The 12129-nt window shown below is 36.6% G+C and overlaps 1 protein-coding gene across 5 annotated transcripts in view; it reads right to left on the bottom strand.

Annotated features, from left to right (window-relative positions):
• Positions 1 to 12129, bottom strand: part of PTPRA (protein tyrosine phosphatase receptor type A) — a 115064-nt gene that overhangs the window by 18603 nt on the left and 84332 nt on the right. For 4 of the 5 annotated variants that reach the window (XM_016144016.2, XM_036229580.1, XM_016143926.2 and 1 more), the window contains 3 exons: positions 4114 to 4204; positions 3110 to 3186; positions 405 to 441 (listed from right to left, as the gene is read on the bottom strand). In XM_016144016.2, coding sequence (XP_015999502.1) covers positions 405 to 441; positions 3110 to 3186; positions 4114 to 4204 — 205 coding nt within the window. Of the gene's footprint in view, positions 1 to 404; positions 442 to 3109; positions 3187 to 4113; positions 4205 to 8461; positions 8556 to 12129 lie in introns of all 5 variants that reach the window. The other variant, XM_016144165.2, reaches the window with a different exon arrangement.

Here is a 12129-nt window from a genome sequence, read left to right as displayed (position 1 = left end):
CTGTGAGACAGTCTCACAGTCTCTCTGGAAACCGATTCCAGATTCTAACTCACAGCAACCTGGCTAGAACCCAATGTTCCCAAAGGTCTTCAAGATAGAGGGCCCCATTAGACCATGGTGTTTTTGTTTGTTTGTTTTTTGGTGTGTGTGTGCATGTAGCCTTCTTCAGTTTTTTTGTGGACATTTACAAAAAGACTTCTTTTAAGGGGTCCCTGGATACTAAGTCATCAAGATGAAGGCTCTTAGTTATATACTTGCAAGGCAGATTACATTTATTTCAGATAGTAATAATTACAGAAAAGCTATTGTATTATGATTAATCTATTTATCATTTGGAAGAAATAACTGAAACCCACTATGAACTCATAGTTAGGACCAAGAGTAGAAAAATATTATTACTTTACCTTGTGCAGCAATAAATTTATTCTTTTCTTGGTAGCCCTGGGAAGAAAGTGAGGAGAAAAAGAAAGTAAAAGTCAAAAATGGACTGGAATGAACTTCTCCAGACTCCCAATTAGTTCACAAAGCCTTCTTTGTGAAAAGTTCCAGGCAATTAACAAAGATTTCCATTCTAGAAATTTCTAAGAGATTAGCTGTGGATAACAGGAATCAAAGACTACAAAGATTACATGATCTCAGTAGTCTTCTCGAAGTGAATTATTAATGAAGAATATCTAAATACCAAATCTTAGGCTAAAGCCTGTTTCTAACTTTCACAGAGGCTGACGATCTGGGGCTTAGTGTTAATGGGTAAGAACCCTCTAAGGCTGAAACAATGTGGTGGTTCCAGGGATGAAGCTGGGCCCACACTAGGAAGGCAAAAGGGTTATCTTCTTGATGATGCTTTACCTAGGTGCAAAACGTTCTGGGAATAGCCTGTGGGTATGGTGGATCATCTCCCCATGTCTGACAATAGGGTTCTCTACTACAGACAATTGGGAGAAGAAGCAAAGGAGCCTGGGTATGCCACTTAATAGATAAGGAGCCTCTGAAAAACTGGCAGAAACTTCCTTTTTCAGTCTTTATTTAGTCATTTATCTTCTCGACCTCATTGTTTAAATGTAGTGTATATAAGAGAAGTCCTATGTAAGTGAAAAATCATTTGGTTTAGGAGTAAAATCACCCTCTGCCAGCTCTGACATCAGTAAGAGAGGCAATGAGAGAGGAAGCTTCAAAGATGTGACACCAGGTCACACCAAAGTGATAATGTGAAATACAAGTCTGCAAGGTAGTGGCAGAATAAAGGAGGGACCACTTCTGTTCCAGTTCAAACAAGGGCAGGGTGTCAGCACAGGAGAAAGCTTTAGGCCTGGAGATGAGTATATTAAGAGTCAGCAATAGAAAGCTTGTTAAAATTTTTACTAAGAGGAATTTAAGTTTCTGCAAATGTTTTTCATTAGAAGATAGAAACTGAGAAAGCTTTAATTCAGGATGCTACATTCTGCTTTAGTACTAAATCTGTAATTAAAACTGAGAAACTCTTAAGAATATGTTAAGCCACGTCATATCCATACTCCATGAGAAGTCACTGCTAAATTCTCACTGGAGAATGTGGGCAATGAAATAGCTTGAGGGCCAACCCCAAAGAACTTCCTGCGCTCTCTTTACCAAGAGTGTGCCATATGTCTTCCATGAAAGCATGCCTATATAATGATAAGGCAACACTGCTTAATCAGTAAGTATAACTAGAATGAGGCAAAACTACTGATTTTCCTTGTGTTATGTTGATGAAATGTGGCTCCCTGGTTACTGAGATGTCAAGTCAAATCTCAACTGACTTTAGGTGGTAACCACAGTTAAAAAATTGGTGAGAGTTGGACATATCTGTGAATATTCTAAAAACCACTGAACTATAAACTTTAAATGGGTAAATTACATCTTAATAAAGCTGTTAAAAATGTTCTAAAACAATTAGGGTGATGGCAGCATAACTTGGTAAACAATAAAAAAATCACTGAATTCTACACTTTCGGTGAATGTATTTTTGTTATAGAAACTATATCTCAATAAAGCTAGGGAAACAAGGGTTTAGTAAGTGTAATTGGCAGCCTATGACAAATGGCCTCAATTTGCTTTGGCAAAGGACACAGTCTGCCCCTATACTCCAAGGCCAAAGCACATTTGTTCCCTCTTTCCCAGTGTATCTCCCATCTGTATTTAACCCTGCTGACCGCCAAATGCTTCCTCCATGCCCTCTGAGATGCTTATCTCTCCTGGTCTTCTTCTATCTCGTTCATGAGTACCTCTTGCTCAGTGTGCTTAGCAGAAGCTGGGGCTTATTTTACTTAGCACAATGTCTTCAAGATTCATCCATGTTGTAGTGTATGTCAGAATTTCCTTCCTTTTTAAGGCTGAATTACTCCTATATGTTTATACCACATTTTGCTTAGCCACTCATTCGTTAGTGGACACCTGGGTAGCATCCATCTTTTAACTCCTATAATTAATGCTGGTCTGAAGATGGGTGTACAAGTTCCATTAGTATTTTTCCCCTCATGCATCCTGCTTCAGTAGTTAGGCTTGTTTTTGCCAGTGTGCGTGTACCCGTGCTCTTGGGTGCTCCCCACCCATCTCTTCAAACTCTTTTTCTCTACTAACCCCATTCCCACACCTTATAAAACATACTCAAATCTCTCATACCATCTCTATAAGCAGGCTCTAAATCACCTCTAAAAACCTCCTCCCAGTTTCACTTTTTCCCTCAGGCCTTGGTTCATGGTAGGCACGAACCAGACTTAGCTGCTATCAGATACTCCTGCCTCATTCTCCATTATTTTTACTATAGATGGCAAGGCCTACTTTTCTACTTTTGCTCTTAGTTTTATGAACAAGCTCAATAAAGGATTCACTGACTCCTAAAAAATGTACACGTTTAGATTCAGATTACTACATGGGAAACATTTGGAAAGGATAACAGGGTAAATATAAGAATACAGTTTAAACTATTTGATCTTAAACCTTTTTTTTTTCCAATCACGTAAAAAAATTAGACTCCTCAAGGAAACTTTGAAATGACAAGTGTTCCTCCTGATGTGTAGTTGGGAAAGAGCCAGTAGATGGCAGCCAACAATTGCTCAAGGCAATAATGAGAAAAGCTTGAGTTTCTTACATTGATGAATGAAGCATTGATGTAATCCGAATCTGGAACTCCTTCAACTGGTGTCAGATGAACTCTAGAGTGGTCATCTAGGAAAAAAACAATAATTAATACTTCAGTTGAATTCAATTTTATTTATTTGTCCTAATGCAACCAGGCCAGATGAAATAGCTGTACCTACGTGTACAGAGACACGCATGTATGAATATGTCATTGCAGCACTACTTATAAAAGCAAAAAACTGGACACATCTCAATCATCATTAGAAGAATAGTTGAATAAATTATGATATACCCATAATATGGAATAGTAAGCAGCTGATAAAAAGTGAATATTTCTGTTTCTCAACAGATAAATTGCCTATATTGTTAAAAGAAAAAAAGTCAGAGTACTATATACAGTATACCAATCATATTAAAAAAAAATCCTACATATACACATTCATACACAAATAAGACCATTAGTATCTGTAAATGCCTAGCATAGCGGTCTCTAACAAGTTATGTACCCAAAAATATACCATATATTTTTAGGAACGAATTATATATATAAATGCAATTATAAAAATAAAGCAAAGTTCAAATATTTTGCTCTTATATCACATTCTAGAGACCACTGGCCTAGAAAAATGTTTAAGTTATAGACCAACTGATTAGTAATGGTTAACTCTGGGAAGGGGTTACAAAGAGAACTCTGTATTGGAATTTCTTTGCAATGAACACTACAAAAAATTCATAACAATCCACTTTCTATCTAATCCTAGTAAAATTGCTCTTCTTAACCTCTTAGAACTTTAAGCCTGCCAAAGTAAAACCTGGTCAAGAACCCCAGCTGACTTAGTGAACACCTAGAGTCGCCCTGGGAGGCATAAAGGCAATTTCAGCTTGACCAAAGGCTTGACCCCTCCTCTCATTATCAACCCTCCTATAATCATTGCAAGATTCTTTCCAGCCTCAGGAAAACTGGCCAGAAATGCAGTTTCAGGTTACATCCCAAGAAACCCTACAAATACTCACAAGGCAAGATGTTTACATATCGATTTTTTTCCTTATTTTCCTCTTTGGAGGCAGCTTCACAGGTGGCCTGGATAGGACAAGCAGGAAGAGCCTGAAAGGTTAAGAGGAATTATTAACAGAAATAAACATCTAACATGCAAACTGTTACACCAAACCCTGACCTGGGGTATGGGGAGAGATGGGTCCAGGTGAATATTTAAAGCCTAATAAGAGAGTACATCTCTTATCTAAACAACTTGCAAGCTTCCTAGAGTTTACTACCAAGAATCCCCAGGGGGCAGAATATCCTTCCTATTACTATAAGCTCAGCATGCTCTTTACATGATTACTATATGGTTAGGAGCCTGTTATGATACTGGGTCAAAACATACCACTCTTCTAAACAAGAGTGGGGATACAACTGAAGAGATGAGCCATTTATCCCTATGCTAATCACCACGTAAAGATGAGATGCATCTCAGAGTGAACCACACAGGAGGGTTCTGAATGGTTAGCTGAGTTAGGTCCTCTCTAGGGCCCTGAGAAGGGGTATGGCAGTCCAGCTTCTAGCATAATTTGGCAAGGAAGCAAGGATAGGCAGGTGGGTGAGAGGGCAAACATTTATATGGATTCAACAGTTAGGAAGCAGAGGATTTGGGTGAGGTGACAATGACTGTAGCAGTTCTGGAGCAAATGTATATTAAGTAGGTATGTGAGTAAGCATAAATGGTTTGATATGAGATAGTGTGAATTGTGTGAACTTGAGTAAATCTGTTAAACGTTCTAGGCTCAAGTTTCCTCATCTGTAAGACTGGGATACTAATATCTGCCACAGAATAAGCATTTAATAATTTTATAGGAGTGGGAAGCTAAACCTTAGTATCTGAACTGCTTTCTTCTTATATGTTCCATATATTCAAAACTAAGAAAGCAAAAGGGGAACAGTTTAAAATTCCAACCTAGGCAAACTTTCTGATAAGTGATTTGGAAATATGTTTTATGAGTCTTAAAAATATTCATACCCTGTGACCTAGCCAATCCCCTTCTGAGAATCTAGCCTAAAGGGGTAAAAACCTCTATGTTCAAATTATTTACTTCATCATTATTTAGAATGACTCCAAATTGAAAACAACCTTAGTATTCAGCAGTAGGGGAAGAGTTAAGTAAATTACAGTTTATGTATTATTTTTCTTTCATTCATTCATTCATTCATTCAACAAATATATATCGTGTATCTATTAGGTGCTGGGCTAGATACTGAGCAAATAATGGTGAATCAATCATTTACACAGTTCTTGCTCTAAAGAATACAAACTTGTGGGTGAAAGACATCAAACAAAAAAAAATGAAATTATATACCATGATAAATGCAATGAAGGAACAAAATGCTATTAGAGAAAGCATACCCAAATTTAGATTGAAGGATAGGTCTCTATGAGGAAGGATGAGTATGGAGAACAGTTATTCCAGGCAGAGAAGAATGATTGTGATGACCGAGAGGCAGGAGTAGGGTTGGCTTGTGTGAAGAGCTGAAAGGTTAGTGAGCATGTTATGTAGAAAGTGTGGCTGGTGGGGGTGGCAACAGGAGGTGGGAAGAGATGAGTTTGGCAAGGTTAATTCACACATTTCCACACAGGTTTTTAAAGAGGGAGTTTTAATTTTATTTTAGGTGCACAAGGAAACCATTCAAGGTTTTATAACTACAATCCAATATTCATGATAAAGAATCACTCTGGCTGTTAAGTGGAAAATGGACTGGAAGGCAAGAATGGAAAGATGATGGTATAAGGAAATAGATGCACCTGAGAAATATTTTACAGCTAGAGTTACTAGATTTAGAAATGGAATGAAGGAAAGGTAGACTGGAGAAAGAAAGACAGGAATGAAAGATGACTTCTAGGGTTCTAGCTTTGATAATCAAAATATATGATTAAATAAAGGAAATGCTAGCCTAAAAGGAACCAATTTTGTCAGATGGAAGCAAGAGCTTTAAAGAAGGGAGCAAACATTTCCTGGGAATCAGTAAGACAGTGGTAGGGGAGATAAAGTAAAAAATTCTAAGAAAAAGGGAGTCAGAGTCTCACAGTCCATCTGCCTTCACTTACTCAAGAGATTTTCCTTTCACAGTTAAAACCCTGGCGGGTTCTGCATGTTATTTTACTAAGAGGCAATTTCCTTAGACTTTATACTGCCAAATACACGAAGGGAAAAAAAGAGTATCCTGGGCTGGGCTCCTCCACAGTTCGCCTTCTCTTCACCCAGATAAGCTAGATTTCCATAGGTTTCCACCCTGGTACAGAGTAGGATGAGATACCAGTTTTTAAAGTCCTCACAACAATCTAGAGGCATTACTCTCTCTCTACATTCCTTGTTTAAAATGATGTAGAACAGAGGCAGTGACAACAAGATGCTTGAAAACAGTTCTCAGGGTCACTAATAACAACGACCACATCTCATAGTCCTATCAGCATCCTTAGTTCCCCAGTTATAATGAAAAAAAAACCTAGGTCTCCAGCCAGGTTAAGGCTATTCAAAGGAAAGTTATGAAGAAAAAGGAGCCATTGTTTGTCCAAAGAGAAGAGCCTGCCCCATGGTGCTAGATGCAAAGGGTCATAATGAGTCAGGCTGAAGAGCCTATGACAGGGATGAAAACAAGGGAAATCCTACTCCTTTTAGTTTCTGCTCTGAAAAACCTGGCTTACAGAGCTAGGAGGAAGTAGCCAAACCAGGCTATAAGATGTTAAATTCTCTAAAACACTAGGTGGCATCAAAGACCATTTCATCCCGTGCTTAAGCCTTTACTGGGAGCAAGTCTATGTACTAAGTCATCTACTAAAAACGTCAGTTTTTTAAAAAATTGTTTTTCAATTTTTTTTTTCAGCAAAGATATTATTTATTTTTTAAGTTTTTAAATTGTTTTCTTCTGCCATTGCGGGGTGCTTTCTTGGACTTCTCCCTAGTTGTATGGCTTATTCCTCTAGATCCCAGGCAATTTTTCCTTGCTGCTGTTCCTTGTTTCCGTCATAACTTTGATTTTGTCACCAGAAGGATGAACAGAACCTCCATCATCTATTCAATTTTTTTTTTCTTCTCAACTTTTATATTTATTAAAAATGTATATCCACAAAATTTAATTTAGAAGTTCTCTTTGGGCCCTACCCTCATCATATACTCTTTCTTCTCCTCACTAGTAAATCTGGAATTTTGTGTTTATCATTATCTTGCTTTAAATTATTTGTACCCCATACATCTTGTAGACTGAAACTATATATTTTTATTCAGGCTATTTTCTTATAAAAATGGAATTATAATCCAGTGGTAAATTTTTTTTTTTTGCCCAAATTATGTTCTGAAGATTCATCCAGGTTGTTCCACATGGCCAAAGTTCATTCACTTTAATTATTTTCTAGTGTTCCATTTTGAGCCATACCAACATTTATTTATCCATTCTACTACTGATGAATATTTGGGTTGTTTACAGTTCACAATTCTACTTTGATATGTGTTTCCTCATATATATGCGTAAGAATTTTAGGTATGAGTATTTGTAAATTTACCAGATAAGGTCAAATTGTTTTTCAAAGTAGTTGTACCAATTTACACTCCCACCAGCAATGTAAAGTGTTCTCGTTCTGTATCTTCATCAACATTTGCTAGTGTCGAATTTTAAATGTATAAAATGTAGGTTTAATTTACATTTTTGATTATTAATGAGGTTTACCATCTTTCCACAGTTTACTGGTCAACAGGGTTTCCTCTTCTGTGAAGTACCTAGTCATGCACTTTCCCCATCATTAATTTGCAGGGGTTCTTTATAAATTCTGGATACTTATTTCTCATCAGTTATAAGTGTTATAAATATTTTCTTACCAAGTTTGTAGCCTGTCCTTTCATTTTCTTTGTAGTATCTATTTATGAACAGGGAGTTTTGCATTTTAATGTAGTTGATTACTCTTTCCATTTATCAACATTTTAAGTCTTAACAATCCTTTCCTACTATCAGATTGTAAGTATATTTTCCTATATTATTGTCTCTACGTTTCATCATTTTATCCTTTAAATTTCAATATTAACACCGACCGAGATTGATTTTTGTCTGTTATGAGACTAGGATTGAATTTAATTTATTCTCAGAGGGTTATCCAACTGTCCCAGCACTATTTATTGTAAAGAGCATCCTTTCCCCCACCAAAACTACAACAGCATTTCTTTCATAAACAGGCTTCCATTTATATATAAATCTGCTTTTGGGCTCGGCTCTCTATTTTATTCCAATGGTCAATCCATCTATCCCAGTGCCAATACAAAACTGTCTTAATTACTAAATTTTATAATAACTTTTTATATCTGGTAAGGCAGGTCTCCTCACCTTGTTCTTCTTCTTCAGGAATGTCTTGGCTATTCTTGAATCTTTTCTCCTCCATATAAATTTTAGAATCAGCTTGTCAAGTTCCACAAAAAACCTGTTGGGATTTTTATTGGAATTGCATTGAATCTACATATCAGTTTGGGGAGAATTGACATCTTTACAATATTGAGCCTTTTAATCCATTGATCTCATCTCTCCACTAATTTAGGCTTTTTTCTTTAATATCTTCAAACATTTTTATAATTTTCTCCAAGGATTTTGTAAATATTTTGTTAAATCTATTCCTAGGTACTTTACATTTTGGATGCTATTGTAAATAGCCACCTTTTAAAAATTATTATTAGAGTCTAATGTGGCTTATGCATAGAAATGCATTAATTTTTAATGCTCTTTATGTATCTATCTTACTAAAATAACTTACTAATTCTAATAATTTATTTGGTGAAACTTTGTATTTCTGAGGACAATATTCTCCTCTGTGAAAAATATTTTGTCTCTTCCTTTCCAATCCTTAATTCCTTTCATTTTTCTTCTTGCCTCACTATGCTAAGATCTCCAGCACAGTACTGAATCTCATTTATTAACTTCTAAATCCTCTTTTAAATACTCTTACCTAATAGTCACCAGTGCCTGAATATTCTGCTGTGATGAGGAATCTACTACCTTCCAAAGCAGTTCATCTCATCTTGGAACAGCTCTGTTTAGAAGGATCTAATGCTCAGATACACCATTTCTTTTGTTATTTCCCTTGTACTGACTAGTGTAAAACCCAGATGTCAGCTGGTGCCTTCTCTCCCCCTTGGAAACCTTGAACCTTGAATTCTCTACACTGTTGAATTCCAAAGCTCTTGACACAGTGCCTGCTAATTCTTATAGTGCTTTGGTTCTGATTCATTTGTTTAGAGACAACTCATCAATGTAGACGCTTTTTTTCGCCTCTGCCTCACTCAGATGTCACACAGTCCTGTCACCAGATTAAACACACATGCTTCTTCATCTGAAAATCCAAGAATTAAGCTGTCTCTACTAAAGCTGTAGTGTCCTGAGCAAGGGAGTGTCACATCTCAAGATGCACAGATTTTAAACATCTCATGAACTCCACCTCAGTCCCTCCTTTCTCTCTCCCTACCAGCTGCCCCACCCCTCCTCTCAGGAGCTAACTAAATCTTTTTTTAAACCTTGAACATGCTTTAGGAACCTCTGTAAGTGGCTTTTCAAAATGTTTCATTTAAACAAATTCAATGCTTCCTTCTAAGACAAATGCTGGTCAATAAAAAGTTCCAACTTATAATTCGAGGATGAAAAACATTGCATTAAAGTTCAACTATGGTGAGGCTTCATATAGATGCTACACACTCTCCTTAGAGCCTTTCGAATATATGAAAACAAATGTCTTGTCCTTTGTCTATTGTCCCTTCAGCTGTTCACCTCCACGGCCCATTTTTTCTCCAGAACTTCTCATTTAGTGTTATTCCTTTTCACAGAAACCTGAACACAAGATTTCTGGCACAGTTCAAGCTGGGGACAACTCTTTATTCTACATGCTGTATATTCATTCTAAAGCTAAGCTGCATTAGCTTTATTTACCATATTAAAAAAAAATCAAACCCTCTCTGCTTTAAAAAAATGTTACAAAAAGAATATGCTTATTGTAAAAGAAAGCCAAATAATTCAGAAGAGAAAATTCTCTATCATGTCTCGCCTATATTCTATCCCTGCCACCCAAAATAGGTCCAGACTTTAAAAAATGCATTAACACACTCACACACAGATATACGTAGTTCTTTCTTTTTCAAAAAGGGGGCTTATACCATGTATAGTCCTCTGCAATGTTTTCTCCTGTAACAGTATGACTTGGAGATTTATGTCATTTTTATTTTAATGACAGTATAGAATTTCATAATAGATTTAAGAAATCATTTAGCCATTCTACTACGAGATAGATATCTACTTTTCATTTTCTTTTCTTCGCTATTATAAATAATGCTGTAATGAACATCCTTGTACAAATACATATTTGGTTTTCTGTCGGAGTCCCAGAAGTCAGGTCAGATAGCACATGCATTTAAAATTTGGTTGATACTGTCAAACCATCCTTTTGACACTATGCCAATTTAAACTCCTCCTACCTCTGTACAACAGTATCTGTATCCTCATATCTTTGCTCATACTTGATATCAATATTTTAAAATTTCCACATCTAATAGGCCCGAAATAATGGTTAGTTTTAATCTGGATTTCCCTGATTACTAGATATAGTTGAGCTTTTTTATAGAGTGGTTTTTTTTTTTCTGTAAATTGCCAATTTTGCAACAGCAATGTTTACTTTTTCCTTGCAGCTTTGCAGAAACTCTTTATGCTTTATGGAAAATTCTCTCTCCCTGTAGCAAATAGCTTCTCCCAGTGTGCCATTTTTTTTATGGTGTCATTTTTCACAGAGACATTTAACATTTTATTTATTATCTTTCAATCTACTCCATTCTGGCTTCTGAATCTTGTGTTTTGTTTAGAAAGGCCCTCCTCACTCCATGATTATAAAAGTATTATTCTATGACAGTAGACACAATTTGGTATGTTTGCACCATGTGTTGTCTTCTTTTTTGCCAGGGTTGACTGATGCCAACACAGTCACACCTGACCCATACGGCGCCAACCAGATTCTCTTTCCCAGGATTATGAAACCCTGAAAGAAACAGAGGCTTCCCAAGAGGGCCCCAGAGCCACCAGAACAGGGCCTGCTCTCCCCAAAGGTTGGGAGTCTACCTCATCTTTTGAATCTGCCTACTTCCTCAGTGTTTCTCCCCAATTAATGGTTTTGTTTCTGTGCTTAATTAAGTTGACCTCCTTGTTTTTAAACAAAGGACTTTACCTGACTTAGCATTAGTATCAGAAAGTGGGTTGTAGTTGAGAGACTGATGGGGGAAATGTGGATGACGTCAACTTGATTATTGTGTACAAATAAAGGGAAAGAAACTGCTAATCAATTTTCAGGATAGGAAAGTGCAAGCTACTCGTAGTTCAAACTGTACAATAGTTGCTTCAGTTATTGCTGTAATCACCTGAAATGTGTTTTAGCTAGTGGTATAGGGGTAGGGGAGTCCCACCGAAAAGAAAAGAAATGCTGAAACCAAGAAGTATGATTACTTCTGATAATACTAAATAACAAAACAAGAAAAAGCCCAGCTCCAACTCAAATGCTCATCTCCAAAAACAGGGCAAGGAAGGACTCGGGGCCTTGCTATGACTGTGTTATGTATTATGCTGAACCAAATCGCAGAATTAACATCTCAGAATTTTGTTGGTTGCTGAATGTTAGTTAATGTGAATAGAATTAACATCTTTCCTGGGTTGCTCATGTGAAAGATAGGGTCCTAGGTGAGACAACTGAAATGATGCTGAAAGGAAACAGAGGAGTTGGAGAAAGCCAATTTTTAAAAATCTGTTATGTTCTCTATGCATCTTGCTTTCATATGAAAATTACTCCACTACCCAGCTCTCATTGCTCAAGGATAATCAGAATACACATATAACACTATCTGGAGGATAAAATACATAAACAAGGTAGAAAAGCAAAAAGCTAATAGAATAAACTGAAGGAATTCACTGAGTTGGATAATCAAAAATCATCGAAAAAGGACGGGAGCATGATTTTTAGATAAGGCCAAATC

This window comes from Rousettus aegyptiacus, unplaced genomic scaffold (assembly GCF_014176215.1).
Source record: "Rousettus aegyptiacus isolate mRouAeg1 unplaced genomic scaffold, mRouAeg1.p scaffold_m13_p_12, whole genome shotgun sequence".
NCBI lineage: Eukaryota > Metazoa > Chordata > Mammalia > Chiroptera > Pteropodidae > Rousettus > Rousettus aegyptiacus.
This window is presented reverse-complemented; position numbering and strand designations above follow the sequence as displayed.